Source organism: Ovis aries, chromosome 9, assembly GCF_016772045.2.
Source record: "Ovis aries strain OAR_USU_Benz2616 breed Rambouillet chromosome 9, ARS-UI_Ramb_v3.0, whole genome shotgun sequence".
Lineage (NCBI taxonomy): Eukaryota > Metazoa > Chordata > Mammalia > Artiodactyla > Bovidae > Ovis > Ovis aries.
This window is the reverse complement of record NC_056062.1, coordinates 74,702,304-74,727,152: the sequence shown is the minus strand read 5'-3', so window position 1 is coordinate 74,727,152 and position 24,849 is coordinate 74,702,304. Positions and strand designations below refer to the sequence as shown.

The 24,849-nt window shown below is 47.9% G+C and overlaps 1 protein-coding gene and 1 long non-coding RNA gene across 3 annotated transcripts; one reads left to right on the top strand and one right to left on the bottom strand.

The window, feature by feature from the left end:
• Positions 1–877: 877 nt before the first annotated feature.
• Positions 878–6,958, bottom strand: KLF10 (KLF transcription factor 10). Its single transcript, XM_027973155.2, has 4 exons — positions 6,795–6,958; positions 3,807–4,043; positions 2,786–3,698; positions 878–2,488 (listed from the first exon to the last, which is right to left on the bottom strand). The coding sequence occupies exons 1-4, from the start codon at positions 6,831–6,833 to the stop codon at positions 2,229–2,231; spliced, it is 1,449 nt and encodes a 482-aa protein (XP_027828956.2). The 5' UTR covers positions 6,834–6,958; the 3' UTR covers positions 878–2,228.
• Positions 6,959–7,462: 504 nt separating this feature from the next.
• Positions 7,463–24,183, top strand: LOC121820352 (uncharacterized). 2 transcript variants are annotated; one of them, XR_009594999.1, is made up of 3 exons: positions 7,463–7,974; positions 17,732–20,146; positions 21,509–24,183. It is a non-coding gene; the product is annotated as an uncharacterized LOC121820352 (long non-coding RNA). The 2 variants fall into 2 exon arrangements; XR_006060862.2 differs by having other exon boundaries at positions 17,732–24,183.
• The last annotated feature ends 666 nt before the right edge of the window (positions 24,184–24,849 follow it).

Here is a 24,849-nt window from a genome sequence, read left to right as displayed (position 1 = left end):
GTGCCTGGAGGGCTCAGGATGCCTCTCCTACAGTTGGTGCCAAATGAGCACACTGCCCCTCGCCATGGCACTCAGCAGCAAGCCGGACCAGGTCAACCAGTAAGTTGAACACCACGGAAGATGATGTCTCATGACAAGGTGATCTCAGAGCAAATTAAAGTACTAATCTCCAAAATTACACACCACACACCAAGTGGCATTTATGTCTCCTAGTTGTACTCATGAGTGACTAGTGAGCACATCTCTTCAGAGGTGTATTAGCTTTCATGCAGCTTAAGTGCTGGTATGCTTATTGCATTTAAGCTCTCACTTAATGGTCTGAGTTTAACTTCTAGAGGTAAGTAATTTACTCTCTATTTAATAGGTCAGCCTTTTCATTTTACAGCAGTCTCATAACTTGTAATTACTCACTGTGGTGTTCTCTAATTCAGTGCCACTTAAGGTTTTACAGAAAGCTGGGGCTATACTTCAACCCCAAATCACCAAAATGTACAAAAATGTTTAAAAATTACGAATGCTTTCTTAGAAAAGGGAGGCTCACATATTATCAACAAATATATAGTAGATATCTTTAAAATTAGATTTTATCATTATTTTGGCCACCTCAGGTGGCTTGCAGGATCTTAGCTCCCCAACCCAGGACCTTGGCAAGGAGTGCCAAGTCCTATCCTAACCTTTTGACCATCAGGACGTCCCTGTCCTTGCTCTGCATACTCGCCAATTTGATTACTCATGTGAAAGATAAACTCTTGCATTCAAAAACCTCAATTTTGAATGAGGTTCTTAAGAGAAATTAACCGTAAATCTTAGCACCACAGTGATCAACATCAAGGTTAAAGTGAAAATAGTTTTCAACAAATACAATCAAGCAATTATATATACCAAAGGAAATTCTTTATTGTAAACAAGATATAAAGTACAACAAAAGAAATATTGTGCAAACTGTAAATCACAAGGATTTTAATTAAAAGTTCTTTTTTGTTTTCCAAGGGTCCAAAGTTTTGATGGCAGAAATCTATACCCAATATAGAGAAAAATGTTAAATGGAAAGACATAGTGACATTTTTCACTACATATTTTCAACAATTAACTTTTGTTTTACCACTGTGTATATCATCCACTACACAACAGAATATAACAGAAATACTGTTAACAAAAGTGAATGTTCTATTTTTCTACCTATCTTGTTCCACATTCTCCCCTCTCCCCCAAAAAACTTCTATAAATTAACAGGACATTTATCCATTTGTGAATAATGGTCACTAACTTTCTAATTCAATAAAGCACATGTTATATCCTCATAACATAAGGGTACTTTACTGATGACCTCAGCCATCTTTTTCAAGGAGTTATCTAAAATCCTTAATATCCCTTCTTTACAATATGTTTTCATCTTCAATTTTTTTTTTCTAAACAAAGTGCAGTGTATTTTAGAGTCTATGGAAAACACATTGGTATACAATTTTCAAATCTATACAAGAAACTGCAACCAACTAAGATTCAAAGCATAATAAAATACCTAGTAATAGTCATTTGTTGAACTTTTAAAACAAAAATGCAAGAAAAAATTGAAGCTACATTTCAAAGCAATTAAATTAATGAGGATTCCAATTCTTTGGGACCTCTTCAGCAATATACAGTTGCTCAATTTCAAACATCGGCAACTAGTGTAAAAATGCTACTCCTAGATATATTTAACAACTACGTCCACAAGTTGAATGGAAAGACTAAGAATAGTAAACAAGGTAACTCTAGGAAAGGATAATAATATTTGTGATGATACAAAACCAATTTTACATCTTCATCTCTGTACCGTAATGTTTTCCAGTCTCTACACTCTTGAAACCAGTGCTTTTGAAGAATCACATTGAAAAGTTGGTCTCAAGTATAAACGGTGAAAGTGAAACAACAAATTGTGCACACATATTTAAAATCTGTGCTACCGGTGGTTGGGGTGACCTCACCTGAAACCTTCAAAAAATACTGAATAAAAGCTTTCTTCTCTCTCTTATGTGGTAAGAAACAAGTCCTGCCACTCGGTGACCTGCCTGTGGCCGCAGCACTTCTGACTGTCTAACCCAGGCTGGGCCTTCTCCCCAGGCCGTGGGGCTTCTGCTTGTGGCCCACACTGGAGTGCCACACACCTGCAGTGGAAGCATTTTTCTATCACCACTGGCTTCTGGCTGTGACCAAAGTTAAAGTTAGTCTGATTCTTCACCATCCGTCTATTACTGCGTGGGAGCTGGGGTTGGAGGTAGGGTAATGTCATTTAACTTGCTCACTTCCATCTGCCAGTTCGGTAGCTTCTTGGCTGACAGGTGGCGACGGGCGTGTTTGGTCAAATGGTCGCTCCTCATGAACCGCCGGTCACACATGGGACAGGCGAACTTCTTCTCACCTGTGTGGGTTCGTCGGTGTCTGGACAGTTCATCTGAACGGGCAAACCTCCTTTCACAACCTTTCCAGCTACAGCTAAAAGGTTTTTCTCCTGAAACAAAAAAAAGGTCCTATCTTTATTACTATGCATTTATTAAGTCATGGTCCTTTATGTATTTAATTGTATTTAAAGCTTAAAGACACTTTGTTCTTTAAAGAATCATCATTTGAGAAATTAAACCAAAAACACCTTAATGAAATCTTTCAGAAGACCACGCACTGGTGAATACCACCCACTGAATTGGCTGATAGGGCCAGTTCTCTCTTAACATCCCTGGTTTACATTTGTGATCACTGTCAAAAAAACATCACCCAAATTTCTCAGACCTAAGTAAGAAATGGCTGGTACCTGTATGCGTTCTCATGTGGGCCTTCAGATGAGAACTTTTAAAGTAGGTCTTGCCGCATCCTGGGTGGCTACAGATGTGACTTCTTATCCTCGATGAGTCAATCTGAGGAGTGACTTTCGCTGAGGAAGGGGAAAACCCGGGGGCAGGGGCAATGGGAGAGAGTCTGGTGCCATTTGGGCTCACCACCGGAGGCTTTGGGTTCTGAACGACCGGCTGGGGCACCACAAACATGACAGCGCCCTTGGGCACCTGAGTGCCCATGAATACGACAGGTGGGCAGACAGCTGGCGGCTGACTGGGCGGCGTGCTGGGGACGACTGTCGTCACGACGGGGTTGTGTGCAGGGAGGGGAACCATCTGGCAGATGACCGGCACAGGGGGCACTCCCGCTGTGGACACTGCGGGTGGAGAGACCAAGACCGACTTCTGTGGGGACGCGGGGGCCGGCTGAGGTCGGCAGATGACGGTCTCTGAGGAAGGCATGGGAAAGTCATAAAGTGCAGCGGGGCTCGGTTTCTCTTCGACATCTGCCTCTGTGTCTCTCTCACGTTTGGACCTGTTTGGTGACACAGCGGCACAAGGTATATTTTTTCTTGCAGCCTCAGGGTTCAGGTGGGTTCTTTTCCGAAATGAATTGTCCTGATAGTTGAGGATGCTGGCTGCTTTCACGGGGCAAGATCGGTGGTTACACAGCTGGGCATCAGCTGTATGACGAATCACACTGGTTGCCTGAGCCTTGGGGAGTTTGGGGGCAGGTACAGGGTTCTTCTCCTCTTTGAAAGGTACAGCAGCAATGTGAGGCTTGGCAGGATCTGACAATGATTTGAAGTGTCCAGTAGGTGGCGTTGGTGCCATCAGATTTGACACTTGAGAAGGTTCAAAGTCAGAGGGACTGTAAGGTGGAGTCAAACACTACAGAGAAGAGAAATACAGTCAACAGCGTGAAGAACGGTCCAGGTCATGATATAAACTGTAAGAGGCATTATCATTTACATTCATCTTTGAAACAACAATACTTACAAATGCTGGGATTGTGGTATGAAAATCAGGTGTACCAGGAAGTAGATTCTCTTCCTCTGATGTATCAGACACTGGAGTGACGGGTCTGTTTTCAATGTATTTCTTAAAATCAGACTTCCAACTGCAACTCATTGATATAAGTGCTTCTACAGCTTCAAAGTCACTTTTCTCTGCAGTTTTGTTCCAGGAATACACACTCTCTTTTGATCTTTCACAGATCATTTCCATTCTTTCCTCCTATAAATACAAAAGACTCATGTTATAAGCATACTGTTTGTCATCCACATGACACTCAGAGTAATGTGCTTTTTTTTTTTTACAATCTACACAGCTTTTCAAGATAAAAATTCTTCTCATAGTAGTAGTGAAAAAATCTTTTCCATTCTTCCTCTCAAATTTAGGCTTGAACATGGATAACCTTGCAAGGAACTTATTACTATCAAGGGGACCTAAGGTTAAAGGTAACAATGCACTTGTCATTCAAAAGAGAACTGCTTGACTTGTAAAAAAAAACATTTTATGTTCTTTCCAGAGTAGCCAACTGCAACAGGAGTCTATGACCAGCTGATCCAATAACACACACACACACACAAAATCAGAAAATTTATTATTTGACCAAAATTTGCAAAAATAACTCTGTAAGGAATCTGCAATAGTCAAAATAGAATCTTATTTTAACTGTTTAAAGAACTGCTCCATGATAGAAATAACAGCACATGCTTTGTATTTATTTGAACAACTCCTCCCATCAGATATTAATGCTTCATACTGAAGTTGCTTAGGTTACCGCCCTCCATCTCTTCAATTTTCCATTAACGTGACCCCATTTTTTGGTTTAAGTAGAGACTGTGTAAAAACACCGAAAAATATTCTTTACATTGCTAGGAATTGTTCTCAACTCTTGTTTTAAAACCCTTCGTGTAGAAACCTTTAAGAAGCTATTACCACTCTTGAAATATAGCTAACAATGCAATTGCATAATCGCGCGCCTTTTACGTAAGCTGCAACGGACAGCGCATGTATGTGTAAAAGCCTCAAGACGCCAGCGCAAAAGGGAAAAAAAAAGAGAAAAGGCTAGGCAGGAGAGAAAGAGTATGCGCTGGGAAGAGCAGGAAGAGAAGCCGGGAGGGGAGAGGAAAAGGAGTGGGGCGCGAGGGAGGCAGGAAAGGGAAGCGCGGGCGGAGGCGAGGGCGTGGGCCGGGGGGTGGGGGAGGGAAGCAGACAAGGGGCGGGGGTGGGCGGCGGGGGAGATCCTCGCTGGCGGGGACAGACGGATGGGGCCGCCCTAACCTCAATGAGGCTCGCGGGTGAGTCACTGGGAACATTCCTCGCCCGCTCGCACGTCCCCGCGTCCCTGCCCCCGTCATTGGCCAGCCAGCCGGGCGGCCCGAGCTGGGATTGGCTGGGCGGCGGAGGGCGGGGGCGCGGAGGAGGAGGCGGGGGGCGAGGCATGTGAACAAAGCGTGATCAGCGGCTGCTCCGGGCGGCGCAGGAAACGTGAACTGGGAATTGCCGCGCCGTCACCTTTCACCTACTTCCTGAGCCCGCGGGGCCCCCGCCCTCGCGACGGCCCGGGGGAGGGGCCGCGGGCGCCGCCGCCAACCGCCCGGCCGTGCGCGCCTGGGCCTGCGGGGAGAGGCGGGGCCGCGGGCGCCCGGCTCCCGGCGCGCCCGCCCCTTCCAGCTCCCCACCGTTCCCTTAGGAACCGACTGCGGGGCCGGGCCTCGCTCCCGCCCTGGCGGAGGCTCGGGCTGGGTCACTCGGGGACGAGAAGCTCCCCCGGCGCATCCGTTCCCGGCCCACCCCCCGGCCTCCGCCTCAGCTGCCGGAGGAGGAGCCAGGTCCCCGCGGAAACCCGGCCCCCGCCCTCCTCCGGCCGCAGCCCCCGGGGACCCGGCCGAGCCCTCGGCGCTTCCCGCCCACGCCGCCCACGGGATCTCAGACCACCCCGACTCGCCCCGAAGACGCGGCGCCCCCCGCGTCCCCACGGTTTCCGGCAGCTCTGGCCCCCCCAACACCCCCGCGCCGAGCCCAGCATCTCCACGAGTTCCCAGACGTGCAGCCCCCAACAGGCCCAGTTCCAGGCGCGCGGCCCCACGGCCGGCGGCTCCCGCCTCGGAGCGCTGCCCCCGCGTCTCGCAGCCCCGGCTCCCCCCGCCCACCTTCCCCACCCCGATGCTGGGGTCCCGCTTCCCATCCCTTCCATCTACTGTCGCCAAGGCGGCTCCGAGGCCCCCTCCCCCCGCCAAGGCGTCCTCTGGAGGAGGCCACCTGCCTGCCTGTTCCGGAGATAAGGGAGTCCCCTCCAGACGTCTGGGGTGGGGTAAACTCCCCGGGCCCGCGTGCCATCCCCTTGCACCCACGCCGGGCGCCCCTCCCCACAGCACCCCCGCTATCTGCTGGGTAGCCCCAGTCCTGCAAGCCTCCGTTCAAGACCCCCCGAGATGGGGAGTCCCCCTCTCCTCTCCGGTGGACTCCCCATCCCTCACATGCCCTAGAGCAGCCCCCTCCCAGCCTGGGGCGCGTTCCTTATCCAGACGGAGGCATCTCTTCCCCCCGGCGCCAGGTGCAAGGTGGCCCCCTTATCCCCCTCTCCGGTACTTCCACGCCTCCTAGTCTCGCTGACAGGGCAGCCAGCCCCCCAACCCCAGTCTCCTCACTCTTCCCGCCCCTCCAGTCATCCCACCCCCCTCACCTGCTTCCAGTCTCCCAGCGGAGCTGTTCCCTTCCCCTCCTTACACCTCGAGCGAGACCCTCTCTCACTTCGTCTCTAGCTCCCAGCCTGCTTCTCCAGAAACCCCTCCCGTCCCCCGCTCCGCTACACACACGCCGTCACCAATGCCCAGTCTGCAGGCGGGAAGCCCCTCTTCCTCTTCCACGACTCCCCTGCAACCTCTGTCCTCAGGCGAGGCTGATGTCAGGGGCTCGGGGGTCTCCCCGGACGCAGGGAGGCAAGAGAAGGGCTTGGGGCATCCCCAGGTGACTTACCGTAGCCTGCTGGAGAGAAGCGCCGCCGAAGTTGAGCATGGTTGGCTGCCCGGCCGCCGGCGATGAGCTGACTGGCTGCAAGGCTGTCCTTGGCTGCCTGGCCACAGACGGGCGCCCGGAGACACTCGACGCCGCTCCCGCCGCCGCTGCGCTCCGCGCCGTCTGCCCCCCTCCCCATTCAGGTAGCCGCTCCGCCTGCCCCGAGCCGCGGGCGGGGGTGGGGGCGGAGCCTGGGGCCGGCCAATCAGCGACAAAGGTGTGTGAGGCGCCGGCCAATGGGCTCGCGGGGCCACGCGTGATCAGCGGCTGCCCGGCAGCGTGAAGCTTGTGTCAGTGGAGCGTGTACACAATCCCCTGGCAGCGCGTTTCCCCGGGCCCAGCCCGAGGGAACTCCCGCCACCACCTGACTCTGTGGACGCGGCCCCCACCCCTCACCCACCCCCACTCTCCCTCCCCGGCTTGCAGTCCCCTTCCCTGGGCCGGGGGTGGGGCGGCGCCAGGAACCCGAGCCCAGCCCGGAGGCGCGGCCGCCGCGGCGCGCCCAGGCTCTCCGCGGAGAGCCAGGCCCACGTGGGAGGTGGGGAGGGATGCCCGCTCCGCCCATTCCCCTCCGCGGGCGAGGTCCCATCTCGGGCCGCCGCCGCCACGGGGTGGGCGGGACGCCGGGTGGCCAGGCGGGGGAGGCGGCGGCTGCAAGCCAAGGGTCCAGAGCCAAGAGATTTGCATTTGGAAGCGCCCCGTCCTCTTGCGCGTCTGGCGAGAAAGGAGAGCCTGGTGACCGACCGAGCTGCATTTCTGGAGCAGTTGCTGGGTTTTTGCCTCGCTGAAGCATGAGTAGCACCAGGGAAGTGGAGGCGAGGGAAAGGGAATCCTGTCACCGAGCGGACACCTGCTCCTGCGCCCCCCCGCCCACGCCCGGGCCGCAGGCGCTGGCTCGCCCTCTCCATCTGCCCTGCCGGCGGCGTTGCCCGCCCCGTCCGCCCCGCCCATCCTTCCTCCAGGGCTGTGGAGAGAATGGTGTGGGGACTGCAGGAAGCCCCGAAAACTAGACCAGTGCGGGTGCTGGGGAGCCATAGGCCAGAGTTTTTTTTAATCTTTCTCTGGAACCGACTCTCAGTTGCAGAACCGAGTTTTGAGCTCGGTGTAAAGTTTAAATTGCAGTCTACAAGCTGTTTCAAAGGTAGGCCCTACCCCCACACCTACCCTGGGCCATGGCCTCCGGAAACGCCCTGCCGGGAAACTGCTGGTGGTGATGGGGAGGGGCGGGGTCTTCTAGGGTCACGAGGCGCCAGCCAGGGCACGCCAGGGAGTGGGTTGCCTTGGGAAAAATGAAGTCGCTCAGTCCTGTCCGACTCTTTGCGACCCCGTGGACTGTAGCCCACCACTCTCCTCTGTCCATGGGATTTTCCAGGCAAGAGTACTGGAGTGGGTTGCCATGTCCTTCTCCAGAGGTCTTCCCAATCTAGGGATCGAACCCAGGTCTCCCCCATTGTAAGCAAGACACTTTACCGTCTCAGGAAGTCATGAAACCCCGTGCTCTCGGTCCCGCGAAAGCCCCAGCCACACCTCCACAACCCCCATCCCGAACCAGGTCAGAGGCGGTCTGGGGCCTCCGGACTGCGAGCCTAACTGCGAGCCTGTGGTTCTGCTTTGGCTCCTTGTCGGCTCCCTTTGGGTGATAGCGCGGCTTAAAACAAACTTAAAGCCACTCCTTGGGACTGGCTAACCGGGGGCAGAAGTCACTGCCCTTCCCTCCAGCTGCCTCACTTCTCCGTGTAACTGAAAGGCTGAGGATGTAAGTGTCTTTTCTTTCCCAATAATCACAAAAATGAGTATAGAAAAGGAATAAACTAGGGAATCCCTTGGCGTTTCAGTGGTTTGGACTGGGTGCTTTCACTGCCATAGCCTGGGTTCAACCCCTGGTTGGGGAACTGAGATCCTGCAAGCCTCCAGGCATGGCCAGAAAGCAAAAAAAAAAGAAAAAAGAAAACCAATGAATTAAATATTTTAGAAACAGGCCCAGGCTAACCAACAACAGTAGTAGTAATAATAATAGGATCAACCAGGGCTAGAGATGCCCACTGAGAGAGGGAAGGAGGACTGAATGGCCGCCTGTCACTGCCTCTCCTGAATCTGCTGGAGGGGCGCCAGCTCAGCAGCTCAGGCAGCTCTTCCTGTCTCCCCTTCATCCCCTGCCCCGGCTTCTGTCTGCAGCGGCCGGCGTCCCTCCCTGTGGGCTTCCTTCCGCCTGGGCTGTCCCATCCTGTTGATGTGAGCCTGCGGGGTATTGGAGCAGCTGGCCCTGGGCACCTGCTGCAGCAGAGGAAGCTCCTGTCTGTGCCCAGCCTGCCTTCCTGTCAGGGAGCTGCCCCTGGGGAGGCCGCAGCCGGCCCTCCAGGTCCCTCGGTCCCTTCCTCGGGAATGTGGGGCCTGCTGGCATGGTTCTCCTGCACGCTGAGGAGCAGGGAGCATTTCTGGCTTGTGGGAGTGACTCAAAACCGGAAAGAAAAGGGGTAGGAGGAACACTGTGGTGGCGGCACCATTCCTAGAGATTCAGAGAAAGATGTTACCCAGGCACCTCAGGCTGAAAGGAGCCAAAACTAAAGCCCTTATTTTTACTTCTTCCCATATGGGCTTCTCATCTCCCATCCAGCCTTCACTGTCTTCCTCAGTTGGTCCCCAGTTCTGAGCAGTTTTGCCTCAGAAATGTCTCTCGCCCCTCACTTTCCACTTGTACCCCTCAAATGTCACTCTATGTCAGTCTGTCATCAATGCTTGCTTAAAGAACCTGCACTCCCCTCATACAGCCCCCACCCCAGCCCCGCTGGCACGCCAATGGCAAACTCTGAAACAATGGCAAACACTGAAACTAGAGTGGGCTTTTCAAAAGTCATGATCCAATCCTGATTATCTGTACTTAAAAAATGATCCTTTGCTCCTACCGCCTAGGAGGTTAAAGGCCATTCCATCCTGCCCTCAACTTTCCCCAGCCTCCCAGTCTTCTCTCCCACCCAGATATACACTTGCCTATGGTCACATCCTCATTCAATAAGCATTGTATTGCTCAATTATCCACTGCATTCAACAAACATTTGTTGAGCACCTACTATGTGTTGTATTCACTGGGAAAACAGCAATGAATAAGACAGGTGATGTCGCTGCTCTCAAAAGGCTTGGATGGGAGGATAAAGACAAATAGACTATGAGTGTGTGTATTAGTCGCTCACTTGTGTCTGACTCTTTGTGACCCCATGGACTGTAGCCCACCAGGCTCCTCTGTCCTTGGAATTCTCCAGGCAGGAATGCTGGAGTGGGTTAGCCATTCCCTTCTTCAGGGGATCTTCCTGACCCAGGGACTGAACCCAGGTCTCCCACATTGCAGGCAGATTCTTTACTGTCTGAACCACCAGGGAAGCCCCAAGTAGACTATATATAAATGAAAGCTCCTTCAAGATGGTGGCCATGTCATAATCATCTTTGTGGTCCAGTGCAGACACTTTAGGCGGTCACGCTTCTTTAATGGAGGAAATAAAATTGTAGGTTGTCTGTGAAGATTCACTGAGGTTATAGGCAGAATGTGGACAACTGCCTAGGCAGAAGTATGGACCCTTCTAATCCTTTCCCTTAACTTGCATCATTACAGCAGCAGGCATGGAAAACTCTCATCTTAGCCATGAGTGAAAGAAAGTCCTGAGCAGTAGTAAGCAGTACTTCAGTTAAATGCTGGTCATCCTCCTGCTAATGGTGCTGGTTTCTCCTTCAACTGGAACTGCGAAGGAAGGTGTGGGGCAGGTGGCTGACATGTAAAGATCCCTCAGTTCAGTTTTATGGATATTAAAACACATTGTCCCCACCAGCCGTCTTCTCTTTGCTTCTTACAGTCAGTGGATATTGTCACCATTCATTCATTGCCCTACCATATGCCAGGCACTAGCTGAACACTGAGGAACAATCATAAAAAAAGACACAGCTCACAGCAGCTTCCATACAGCGAAGGAAGAAAATAAGTGAGCTGGCCAGCCATGACTGTAGTGTGATGAATGCTAAGTAGAGGGTGTGCACCGTGTCCTCGGTAGGTGAGGAAGGAAGGGGTGAGGGAAAGCTCTTCTGGTTGGCTTCTAAGTTGGAGGAGAGGAGAAGTGGAGAGTAGAGAGTGGTGGGGATTCAGGATGCTCTGAATTGTCCGCTCACAAATTTGAGTTAGGACGAGGTGTTTAGGATGTTAAGGGAAGCAGCTCCAAACATCAAGGGCCTTTGTGTGCCCTGCTAAGGAATGTAGATGTGGAACTTTTATATTGAGGACAATGGGGACCTACTGACAGGTTTTAGCAATGATAGTGTAGAAAGTTCATTCTGGCCCAGTTTGGATGCTGGATCAGAGAGCCTGGGGTCTAACACCAGTGAGAAGTCTGTTGTAGCAGTAGAGGCAGCAAATTTGACAGTGGCAGGCATGGAAAGGCTGGAATAGAGACACCAAGAACCAGGAGGATTTGGTAATTGATTGGATGTGGGCATGAAGAAGAGGGCGGTGTGGAGCAGGACTGCTGAGTTTTGGGCTTGATTCACTGGAGGAAACAGGGCAAAAGTGAGACACTATTGCCCAGGAAAGGAGCTCCAGAGAGGTAGTAAGTTTGAGTGGGGAGGAAGAAAATGCCAAATTTGATTTAGGACGTGTAAAACTGAAGTTACCCGTGGGACATCCAAACAGAGATATCCAGGAGGCAGTTGGAATTTCACGTCTGGAGCCCAGAAGAGAAGGATCTGGGCTGGAAATTAAAATTTGGTTGTCATCAGGGTGTAGGTGGCAGTCAGCACCAGGAGAATGGATGAAATCCTCTAGGAAGAGTAAGGAGCAAGAGGTGGAAGAACTGCAGGTGGTCCTCTGGTGAACTACAGGCTCAGGATGGAGATTAAGAGGGAACAGCCACACGCTGAAATACTGGCAAAATGGGACACAGTGAGGACTTCCTTCACGTATGCTGCATCAAAGAAGTGCATAAATATGCACTTATTTCTTGGCCTAATGTGATGTAAAGTGGAGATGAGAGGCAGACAGGGGCTGATTCAGAAACTGAGAGTGTCAGACAGATTAGAAAAAATAATTATCCCCTCTGACTGGCGAATACATCATTCATTATTTTCATTACACTAGTTACCGTAGTTTTTAAGCTCTTTCAAAAAATCTTTTAAAATACTGATATGTTGAGTAGCTTGTTTCTAAAGATGGTCACAAAACCCCTCCCATTCTGCATAACCTTTTCCAGTGACTGCCATTCCTGCACCAAGAGGTGTGAAGTTTAATTCCCCCAACCCTTGATTCTGGGCTGGCCCTATGACCTGACCAGTAGAAATCTGGGTGCTATGGGATTTCATGCCTGGGTTTTAAGAAGCCTTTGAATTTCCCAGTTTTACTCTCTTGGAAATCAGCCACCAGGCAGAAGTTGCTTAGGCTAGGCTAACTTACTGAATAAAGAGAAAATGTTTGAAGGGAGAATGGCCACGTGGGGGTGAAGGTATCCCAACCACCAGCCAGGACCAGGACTCCACCAGGGGCTTTCCTAGTCCTGGTCAAGCAGGCCTAGCTGACACAACCTGGAGAAGAGATAGGCTCTCCTTGAATTTCTGACCCACAGAATCATGAACAGTAAATGGAAGAGCAACCCACGCAGCATTTCCTGCCTCCTCTCCACCCAGTATCCCTTTACCCCCACTTTTGTCTGCAGGGATGGCCCTAGGTGTGGGGCTGGCTTCATATGCCGCAAGGGATAGCTGAAAAAGTGTGTTTCAGCTCTGGAGGGACAGATGCAGTTTTCAGAATACTCATTTTATATGAATGTGTGCATGCTCAGTTGCTTCAGTTGTGTCTGACTCTTTGTGACTTAGTGGCTCCTCTGTCCATGGGATTCTCCAGGCATGAATACTGAAGTGGGTTGCCATGCCCTCCTCCAAGGGATCGTCCCGACCCAGGGATCAAGCTCTCATCTCTTATGTCTCCTGCATTGGCCAGCAGGTTCTTTACCACTAGTGCTACCTGAAAAACCCAATACTTCTTCTTCTTCTTTTTTTTTTTAAGAATTTAAAACAGCTGAGAGAGTGCCCCGGGAAGGAGGTCTAGAATAATTGATGCATGAGTAAAGGGAGAAGGGGCTTCCCTGGTGGCACGATGGATAAAAGTCCTCCTGCCAATGCAGGGGGACACAGGTTCGACCCCTGGTCTGGGAAGATCCCGCATGCCACAGAGCAACTAAGCCTGTGCACCGCAACCACTGAGCATATGTGCTCTAGAGTCCAGGAACCTCAACTCCAGAGTGGAGAGCCACAGCTTCTGAAGCCTGTGCGTCCCAGAGCCTCTGCTCCACGGGAGAAGCCACCGCAATAAGAAGTCCGCACACCTCGAGGAAGAGTAGCCCCTGCTCTCCACGAGAAAGCCCACTCAGAGCAGCGAAGACCCAGGGCGGCCGAAGATAAGTGAATAAATGCATAGAAAAGGAAGAAGACTTGGAGGAAGAAATAAATGGTTTTAACTTGGAGAAGGGGGAAGTATGTAGATCTGGAAGAACCCAACCCCCAGCAGCCCGGTTCCCACTCCCAGCTCCCAGCACTCCACTGGGGCTCTGAGACGGAAATAGACTGGTAACAGGAAGGAAGAAGGTTCATGTGAACTTGATCCAGCGCCTGCTGTGCACCAGCCCCACCTGGTTCACCAGGAACGCGGGAGACCTAATTTGATCCTTATATAAAGTCCATGGTTTTATTATAACATTTTAGGTTTTTTCTGGTAAAGAATTACATGTTTCCACTCTGCATTCCCCTCTTTTTTATGTCCCCAAGAGGTGTGAAGCTAGTTAAGTAGTACCGCAGGGTTCCAACTAGCAGTAAAACAAGAGTTGTTTAACAGTTCGATTCTTATGAAATGAAAACAGCCTTGTTGCCTTGCTTTGTTTGTTTATAACAAAAGTAGTATGTGCTGATCATTGAAAAAGATACAAAAAGGAGTAAAATGATGAAAATCTCCCATAAAGATACTCAGAATTAACCACTATTAACATTTGGATACACATTTTTCAAACTTTTTTTCTGCCCTGCCTTCTCACTCCTGCTTCTGTAAATAATAAAGTATGCTACTTTGTAACCTGCATTTTTGTTTATTAACATAATCTATCACTCTACACATGAAGATTACAGAGTTCTGACAGCCTGCTTAAAAGTGTGAACTTCTGTTTTCTCTGTCGAGTCTCAGTTATTAACTTTTACCTACATATAGACTTCAGAATCCCAGGAATCTTGTCATGGGTATGAAGGGAGGGGTGTCCCTCTTCAAAAGCCAGATGTCTTCCAGCTTCTTTGTGAATCATTGCTCTGCACAGGCTTTCTCCAGTTGGGGAGCGTGGGGGCTACTCATCACTGCAGTGCATGGGCTTCTGGTCGTCGTGGCTTCTCTTGTGCACAGTGCAGGCTCCAGGTGCTCGGGCTTCAGTAGCTGTGGCGCACCGGCTCAGTAGTCGCAGTTCATGGGCTTGGGAGTGGCGGCCTCAGTAGTTGTGGTGCATGGGCGTAGTTGCTCCGCAGCACATAGAGTCTTCTGGCTCCAGGGATCGAACCCAAGTCCCCTGCATTGGCAGGCGGATTTTTATCCACTGTGCCACCAGGCATTTTTACACTGGCATTTTACACTGCCATGGTGCACTGGCATTTTTAATTGAAATTGTCTGAATGTTGAGAAGATCTAGAAGAAGGGCAAGTGTCATAAATGTGCTCCCTTGGGGTTCTTCAATCCCCTCTCCCACCAAGTCTGACTGCAATGATGTATAGTCCTCTTGGGAAAGCCTTCATTTCATCCCTGAAGCCAAGCACACAGGCCCTTTTGGTTTTAAGTGCTATGTTGCTACTGATAATAGATATAAAACAAATGTAGGAGGTGACCCAATGACCAAAGAGACTGGAAGATGTGATAAAGCCTCCAGAATCTGACACAGTCCTTTTACAGTTTAATGAAGCCTATGAGCTCCTTCTCTGAATAACACTAAGTTCACAAAATGCAATTTGTCAAAATACAAAGGAAACCATTATACTGATACAGAGTTACCAAGGGGTTTCCCCCGTGGCTCAGTGGTAAAGAATCCACTTGCAGTGCAGGAGACACAGGTTCGATCCCTGGGTCGGGAAGATCCCCCAGAGAAGGCCATCCATTCCAGTGTTACTGCCTGGAGAATCCCATGGTCAGAGGAGCCTAGTGGGTTACAGCCCATAGAGTCCACAGAGTCGGATATGACTAGATCGACTTAACATGCACATAGTGTGCAGAGTTATGAAAATATTTTTAAAATTATAATTTAGCAATATAGTGCCCTTTTATGAACACATGAAAAAATAAGATTTAAGGGGGAAGCAATAAATTGGGAGATTAACAAATACATGCATGCATGTGTATTAAGTTGTTCTGTCTTGTCCAACTCTTGAGACCCTATAGACCGTACCCTGCCAGGCTCCTCTGTCCATGGGGTTTTCCTGGCAAGAATACTAGAGTGGGTATTGCCATGCCCTTCTCCAGGGAATCTTCCAGACCCAGAAAATGAACCCATGTCTCAGGTCTCCTGTGTTGGGACGCAGGTTCTTTACAACTAGTGCCACCTGGGAAGCCCCATGTACACACCACTATATATAAAATATATGTAACTAATGACCTGCTGTATAGCACAGGGAACTCTACTCAATATTCTGTAATGGCCTATGTGGGAAAAGAATCTTTAAAAATGTGGATGTTCAGTTCAGTTCAGTAACTCAGTCATGTCTGACTCTTTGCAACCCCATGGACTGCAACATGCAGACTTCCTTGTCCATCACCAGCTCCCGGAGCTTGCTCAAACTCATGTTGATCAAGGAGGTGATACCATCCAACCATCTCATCCTCTGTCATCTCTTCTCTTCCCACCTTCAATCTTTCCCAGCATCAGGGTCTTTTCCAATGAGTCAATTCTTCGCATCAGGTGGCCAAACTATTGGAGTATCAGCTTCAACATCAGTCCTTCCAATGAATATTCAGGACTGATTTCCTTTTGGATTGATTTGTTGGATCTCCTTGCAGTTCAAGGGACTGTCAAGAGTCTTCTCCAACACCACAGTTCAAAAGCATCAATTCTTCTGTGCTCAGCTTTCTTTATAGTACAACTCTCACATCCATACATGACTACTGGAAAAACCATAGCTTTGACTAGATGGACCTTTGTTGGTAGTCTCTGCTTTTTAATGTGCTGTCTAGGTTGGTCATAACTTTTCTTCTAAGAAGCAAGCATCTTTTAATTTCATAGCTGCAGTCACCGTCTGCACTGATTTTGGAGCCCAAAAAAGAAAGTCAGCCACTCTTTCCACTGTTTCCCTATCTGTTTGCCATGAAGTGATGGGACTGGATGCCATGATCTTAATTTTCTGAATGTTGAGTTTTAAGCCAACTTTTTCACTGTCCTCTTTCACTTCCATCATGAGGCTCTTTAGTTCTTCTTCACTTTCTGCCATAAGGGTGGTGTCATCTGCGTATCTGAGGTTATTGATACTTCTCCTGAAAATCTTGATTCCAGATTGTGCTTCATCCAGCCCGGTATTTTGCATGATGTACTCTGCATATAAGTTAAATAAGCAGGGTAACAATATACAGCCTTGATGTACTCCTTTCCCTCTTTGGAACCAGTCTGTTGTTCCATGTCCAATTCTAACTGTTGCTTCTTGACCTGCATACAGATTTCTCCGGAGGCAGGTCAGGTAGTCTGATATTCCCATCTCTTGAAGAATTTTCCACAGTTTGTTATGATCCACACAGTCTGTTGTGATCTACACAGTCAAAGGCTTTGGCATAGTCAATGAAGCAAAAGTGGATGTTTTTCTGGAACTCTCTTGCTTTTTTGCTGATCCAGTGGATGTTGGCAATTTGATCTCTGGTTCCTCTGCCTTTTTAAAATCTAGCTTGAACATCTGGAAGTTCACAGTTCACTTACTGTTGAAGCCTGACTTGGAGGATTTTGAGCATTACTTTGCTAGCGTGTGAGATGAGTGCAATTGTGCAGTAGTTTGAGCATTCTTTGGCATTGCCTTTCTTTGGGATTGGAATGAAAACTGACCTTTTCCAGTCCTGTGGCCACTGCTGAGTTTTCCAAATTTGCTGGCATATTGAGTGCAGCACTTTCACAGCATCATCTTTTAGGATTTGAAATAGCTCAACTGGAATTCCATCACCTCCACTAGCTTTGTTCATAGAGATGCTTCCTAAGGCCCACTTGACTTCGTACTGTATAACATGTATAACTGATTCACTTTGCTGTACACCTGAAACTAACAGAACATTATAAATCAACTATGCACCAATAAAAATTAAAAACAAAAATATCTAGTGTGGATCTAATAACTGAAGTAGTATTGAAGTTGTGATAAGCAGAAACATGATTCTGAAGTGTGTGTAATTGCAACTCTGTATAGAAATATCTGTGATTTCTGTTAGTGACAGAGTCACTGCTGATGCCGTGGTGTGTTTTCTATATGCGGTTATGATAAAGAAAATGCTAAGTTTGAAGACTCCTGAACTCTAGTCATAAGTATCATGGGGGCCTGGGAGCCCCCATATTAAGCACGCTTGCTTAACCTGCTTTTATTATTATTATTGTTTAGTTTTGGCTGTGCTGGGTCCTCATTGCTGTGCGGGCTTTTCTCCAGTTGCAGTGAGCAGGGGCTACTCTCTAGTGTAGGCTTCTCACTGGGGTGGCTTCTCTTGCTGCGGAGCGGGGCTCTAGGATTGCCGGCTTCAGTAGTTGCAGCTCATGGGCTCAGCAGCTGTGGCCTCTGGGCCCTGGAGCACAGGCTCCACAGTTGTGGCACGTGGGCTTAGTTGCTCCATGGCATGTGGGATCTTCCCAGACCGGGGATTGAACTTGTGTCTCCTGCTTTCGCAGGCAGATTCCTACCCACTGGAATACCAGAGAAGTCCCTACCTGCTTTTAAGAAGGAGAAATGGACCCTGGTGCACAATCAAGGGAGAGACCCACTAATAGCTCCACCCATCTCACGCTCAGTGATGATCTGGCTGCCGCAGGAGAACTGAGGCTGAATAGCAGTGAGTACAACCTGCATCCCAGAAGACACCAGACTGGGCAGCTTCAACAGCAGTTCATGTGTGTTTGGCTCTGAAATGAGCTCTTCCTGGGTGTTTTCCTGTTGGAATGAGGAAGCATGGGGCATGGGGAGAAGGGGGTATAAATAAATTATGGCCTTGAGAGGCAGCTGCCGAGTCTGAAAATCTGGCTACACTGGCTCTTCTGGGTATTCCTGGGCTAGTCCCTTTAGACAGCCCAGCCTCAGTTTCCTCACCTGTACCATGGGAATTACATAATAACTGACACCCAAGAAAATCAGGGTTTGGGAAGAGTTCAAATAGGACAGACTATGTGAAAATGTTTGGCAAAGACTGAAGCAGTGCTCTCAAACTCTAATGTGCATAGAATCCCTTGGCAATCTTGCTAAAGTCAGATTCTGATGCCAGGTCTTGGGTGGGCATGAAGATTCTGAATTTCTAACAAGCAACATCCCAGGTGATACCTAAGCTGTTGGTCCGAGGACCACACTTTGAGTAGTAAGTACTCTACAGATGTTACTTGTTATCACTGAGTGTCACTTTAATATTCCATCTAACTCTCTGACATGAGGAGGATGACAGCTGAAGATAAGGAGGCAGACGCAGCTCATCAAGCGAGGCGAGGCTTCTGCTCAGCAAGATAACTCTGGTCTTGCAGCCCCACCTTCCCTCTCTCGTCTTCCACTACCAGCCGCGGTGAAGACTGGCCGTGATGGCCAAGTGAAGTCATGTTTTAGTCCAGATCAGCAGAAACTAACCAATCATGGGAGCGGGAACAAATATTGAATGGGATAATTATATATAGAAGTATATAGAGAAAATATTTTGCATTTGTAATGCTAAATATCTCCTAAACTTTCCGGAAATTTTATATTGCATCTTTTTGGTTTTGCAAATCAGATCGTTCATCCCTGCGCAGTTCTCCTAAAGCATCCCATTTCTCGTGGTACTCATAGGTGAAGAGCTTTAGAGAGCGCCCTGTGACCTAATGTATCTGTTCTAAACTTCTGTCTTAGAATGCCAAAGAAGACCAGTATCAGAAGGGTGGTGATGGTGCAGCTGAGAATGTAGACGATGGAACACTAGCGCACTGCTGGAGGGAGTGTCAATTGGTACCATTACTCAGAAAAACAGTCTGACAGCTGTTGAGATTAAGCATGCACATACCCTATGACTTGTGAAAAAAAATTTGACTATATACTCCCAAGAAATTCCTTCACAGGTCCATAAGGATGTTCATCATGGGATTTCTTGGGGGGTAGCTGAATAGTGGAGGCAGCCCAGGTGGTTATCATTAGAGAAAGGTATTATTAGTAAAATATATGGAAGATGTGCACCGTTAAAAAGTCAACAGCAGTTAAGAAATGTCAACCAGATGTACCCAGCAACACTGATGGGACTTAGAAACCTAGTGTTGGGAGGAAAACAGGAAACAACAGGATTTATAGCACATTATCACTTCTATAAAGATATATTCACATAATAGTAATAAGCCTTTTGAAAAAGGTATACATGCACATCTAAAGCAGACAAGGCGATGGCACCCATTCCAGTGCTCTTGCCTGGAAAATCCCACGGGCAGAGGAGCCTGGTGGGCTGCAGTCCATGGAGTCACGAAGAGTCGGACATGACTGAGCCACTTCACTTTCACTTTTCACTTTCATGCACTGGAGAAGGAAATGGCAACCCACTCCAGTGTTCTTGCCTGGAGAATCCCAGGGCGGGGAGCCTGGTGGGCTGCCATCTGTGGGGTCGCACAGAGTCGGACATGAAGCAACTTAGCAGCAGCAGCAGCAGCGCATCTAAAGATAAGTTAAACGTGAGAGTAGGTACTAGAGGGGCAAAAGGAATATAATTAGAGTTTGGAGGTTAAAAAGTAAAAGAACCTTATATGGATTAATGATGAAGTGTTTAGAAACTGAGTTTTTAATTCAAATTTCCTCACCTGGGGTGAAAAAAAGATAAAAGCAAAACGTTTATCTAAAGCTTTCCTATATCAAATGCATAAGGACCTTCACAGTCTAGCCCTACATGACGTATTCCATGTGTAACTGCCCATCTCTGGGCCCGTCTTCCTCACTGTTGCCTCACTACAGATCATGGACTTCTTACCTTTGACATCTTTCCAGCTGCGGTCGGCGTCCTCTCATCTTGATTTCTTGCTACACTCACCTGCAGGAGGTCCCTAGCAGACAGAACCTGGGCTCCAAAGGAACGTGGACATCACTGTCCACAGGTATTTCAGGATATATTCGCTCAGGGGGTTGCTTCCTCAGTTCTGGTGACCCCACTGATTTGACGGAGAATCTAAGGAAGTCATTTCTTGTGCATCTGTCTCCTGTAGGAGATACCACACAGGGCAGTCATCTATAATTTAAGTATTTCTGTTCTTCATTAGACCGTGAACTCATGGAGGGTGGGAACCTAATTTCCTGTGTCCACTGCCCCAAATGAATCACATAAGAAGCCCGTCAATAATGTTTTAGAAATGGCTACCCTAGTCCCCTAAGACAGGGTGGAGCAACCTGACCTCAAACTAGTTTATACCTAATTTAAAATTTTAATTGGTAGTAGTTTCAAAGTGCTTTGTATTATGGTCCTAGAATATGCCCCCAAATTAATACATGATAACAAGGAAAGAGTTGCTCCAGTTCTTATGTCCAAAGGTACAAAATACCGTCTACTGTTTTCCTTTCCTTCCCTTCAAGAAATGGTGGAATGTGTGTTCCAGAAACGATCGCGTACACGTGTGCTGAGTCCCTTCAGTCTTGTCTGACTCTGTGACTCTATGGACCGTAGCCCACCAGGCTCCGCTATTCATGAGATTTTCCAGGCAAAGAATACTGGAGTGGGTTGCCATGGCCTCCTCCAGGATATCTTCCGCCACCCAGGGATTGAACCCAAGTCTCCTGAGTCTCCTGCGTTGCAGGCAGATTCTCTACCCACTGAGTCACCTGGGAAGCCCCAGAAATGATTGGATAAATCTAAAAAAAAAAAAAATCTGGACATCATCAAAGTGAACTCTTGGGTTCCCACGGTTTGGGAAGGAAAGCAGAAGTGGGTGAAACGCTAGAGTGAAAGCCTTTGCAAGAAAGGAGTGGAGTATTCATCACTAGAACCTCATATCCTTCAGAAAAATGGAAGCTACCTTCTGTGCAGCCACATCTGGTGTGCACATGACCAGTAGGATCCGGTATTTGCCAGGTTGGTTGTTTATGGGAATTTCCAAATGGCAAGAACACAGAGCAATTCTCTAGCTTCTGACAAAATCCACCGGATCACAGAGCACCATGGGACTCCCAGCCTAGCTGCAACTCTGCGATCTGAGGTGGGGTGGAACGTTCCTTCATCATCATAATGGTTGTGAACACAAGCCCAGCACAAGGGCATGGGGCCTTCTGGGATGGGGTTTTCTCAAAAGGAAAGATTAGGGAGTTCCCCAATGGTCCAGTAGTTAGGACTCCACGCTTTCACTGCCAAGGGCCCGGGTTCAACCCCTGGTCTGGGAAATAAGATCTCACCAGTGGCAGGGCATGGCCAAAAAAAAAAAAAAAAGGAAAGATCAATTTCTAATTTACTTTTTCACCACTCCTTCTAGGACAGGATCCAAGACTCATTTTTACACACCCAACTAAATGCAATGAAAAGACCCTCTGACAACTGAGGGAAGAGCAAGCAGGTGGTGAAATGGATTGGTCCAGGGCCTGGCTTCGAATCCCATCACCACAGCAGTCTGCAGTTTTCGGCTCCAAGAGACATTTGCTGTCTGCTAGGACTCAGGGTGGTTGGCTTCTGCTGCCTGCTGCTCCAGGAAAGAATTCAAAACCCAAGCATATGGAGAATATTTAAACTTAAATTTGGGTGTATGGCATTGGTTCCCTGGTACATTTGGCTTTGAAATTCACCATCTGTTCAGTATAAGAAGGCCGGGCAGACTAGGTGCCCGCTGCTCTGTAGTTTTGTAAACCTTCTGAATTACCCCCACCCTGTCCCCATCCCCCAACCCTCTTCTGCCCGCTGGAGGTCACCGCCCCCCAACCTTGTCAGGCATTGGGCTTTAATAATCGTTGGGTTATGACAACACCAGAGAAAGAATAGGGTTAATTGCAAGGAAAAAGTAGAAAGATAGGAGGAAGGACTGTAGTGGAAAGGGATACAAGTCCTTTTGTAAGAGCAAAAATTAGGAAAGATGGGTGAATCTCAATCTTATTTGCATCTTAGAATCACCTGGGGAGCTTTCCATAATGCCCAGTTCAGCTGCACCCAGGACCGTTAAGTCAGCGTGTCTGGAAGGTGGGACCCAGACCTCAGTAGGATCAGGGAACATCAGTTTTTTAATTTTCTCAGGTGATTCCAGTGTGTGGCCAAGGTTGAAAAACACAACTTTTGAGTCAGGAGGCTTGGGTCCTGGCTCCAATCAAGCCACTAATCAGAGTTGCCTAGGGAAAAACCACTTTCTCTTCAGTTTTTTTTACCTATTAAATGAGGGGATTGCCTCCAAATGTGTTTGACCAAAAGCAATGCAAGTTTAACCCCCCCTCCCCGGGACCATTTTCTAACATGGTTTTCTAGCTCTGAAATTCTAAGAAACTATTCAAATGGCAGTCAAAAGATTTGAGCTCTGAAATGTCTTGAAGTATCTGATCTGAGTGTAGCTTCTATTCAACGTACAAACTTGATAACAGCAAAAGTCTGATGAAAGAACCCGGGTAACTTTCTAGGTCCTTCTCTAGTAAGAGGAAATATTATTCTCCTTCCATTTCACAAGGCTTTAAAGAAAGGACTGTGGGTCTGTTTGTCTTGCATTGCTTGCTACTTAGCTAAAAAATTAGGCAACAGTCGAGAAAGGTCGCTAGTGCTTGCTCATGCTCCCTCTCTCTTTCCACATCTGAGGATAATTACTACCAGGCAGGAACATTTAATATGAATTCACTTAAAGAATCACGGTTTTGTAATCAGTGGGGAGAAAAGTTTTATTGGAACTTCATGTTGAAAAATGAAATTAAGTGACATAAAATATGTTTTCTTAGGTGTAACAAGTGTAGGTTATCACTGCAAATGTGCACTAATCCTTAGCCAAAGGATTCAAATGTTATTTTTCTCAGCATACATTTTCTGACAAAATTATAAATCTTAACATCTTTACTTGGACTTTTAAGGCCCTATCACAGAAGAGATAGGGATTGTAGTATTAACTGAGACATGATGTTTTTAATAAGAACCAATTTTATAAGTGACTGATTTATTAAAGAATATTTTCACTACTTCCTATCTTCAAGGATTTAGAGTAATTATGGTGGTGGTGGTTTAGTCGCTAAGTCGTGTCCAACTCTTTGTGACCCCATAGACTGTAGCCCTCCAGGCTCCTCTGTCCATGGGGTTTCCCAGGCAAGAATACTAGAGTGGGTTGCTTTTTCCTTCTCCAGGGCATCTTCTTTACCCATGGATCAAACCTGCGTCTCCTGCATTAGCAGGCATATTATTTACCACTGAGCCACAGGAAAGCCATACGTATAAATACTTATGCCATACGTCCCCATCTATGCACAAAAGAGGTAAATATACACTGTAAAGTGTATGCTGGGTAGCAAAAAGTTACTGGATTCTGTATTTGAATATGGCGTTACAGATAATGTTGCTGTCTCCTGTGATTGGAGAAGTGGGCACATTAACCAAGATTTAGTTTCTAAAGCCAAAACCTACCTCTTCCTACTCTACCGTGGACTGTCCTCGACAGTCAGTTTCTATAGATCCCGACTCATTTCAGTAGCCTTCTAATAACTGTGTTCTCAGGAAGAAACTGACCAGCTATCTTTTTTACATTGTAAATAATCTATTAATAATCGTGAACACTTATTAAGCTAAGGCTCTGCTCCAAGCACACTACTAAATTATCTTAGTATTTACAGCAGCTCTGTGGCCGACATGCATAACACCATCTCCGTTTCGTAAAGAAGTTCACACCCATGCTCTATTTTGTTAACTACTTTTTGAAATAATGTTTTCTTTCTCCTTAGTCCTACCTGAAAATCACTTCCCTGGCCCTCCACAGTGGGTAACTCTGTGTATAAACCTTCTAGCCCCAACATTCGGCACAGAATCCTAGTCCTAAATTGGATCTTCTTTGACATTAACTCACACCCCTTCCAGTATCCTGACAGGTGACCCCTCTGCCCCTTCATTTAGAACTTCCAGTGCTCACATGCTCCCTATCTCCTAGGGAATTTCATTTTTACCTTTATTTTAAAAACAATTAAAATTTGTCAAAAGTTTCTTCCTTGCATCAAGTTCTTCCTGTAGCTTCTATCCCACTAATCTCAATTCTGCCACTATGGGGTTCCCACCCTAAAGAAATCTAACTCTTTTTCTCTGTGGATGCCATTCATATAGTTGAAGCCCCTTATCACCTGAACTGTGTTGAGAATCTTCCTGCTGTGTTTTTACACATCTTAATCACATTTTCAGGCTATAAACCCTGAAGCAGAGCTTTTGCTGGAATTGAGCATCAATTAGTAGAGTAAATTGGATCAATTAAATAAAGGTTAAATACAGGCCAGTAAATCACTTGTAACAGTGTTTGCACAACCCTCCTAAACAAAGGGTGTTTTTTACTCCCAGGCAACTGTCTAGAGGAGGCCTGAGCCTGCTGACCAGAATGTGGAAGAGAAAGGTCCCAACAGGGAGTTCCCTGGTGGGCCAAATGTCAGGGCTCTGTGCTTTCACTGCTGAGAGTATGGGTTCAGTCGCTGGTCAGGGAACTAAGATCCTGCAAGCCACGTGGCTGAGAGGGGAGGAAGAAAACTTACAAGGTTGTTTTTTGTTTGTTTGGCTATGCCAGGAAAAAAAAAAAAAGTACCTGAAATATTACCTCCTCCTTACATCACTGTCCACCTGCCTCCCCCATCTTTGCCCAAGGAGGTGAAATGAGGCTACTTCTTT

Excerpts from the sequence above, each read along its gene's own strand:
- KLF10 (XM_027973155.2), bottom strand. The coding sequence starts at position 6,833 with ATGCTCAACTTCGGCGGCGCTTCTCTCCAGCAGGCTACG. Across the intron at positions 3,699-3,806 it reads ATACCACAATCCCAGCATTT|TGTTTGACTCCACCTTACAG; the intron begins GTAAGTATTGTT and ends TCTTCTCTGTAG. Across the intron at positions 2,489-2,785 it reads CCACATGAGAACGCATACAG|GAGAAAAACCTTTTAGCTGT; the intron begins GTACCAGCCATT and ends TTTTTGTTTCAG.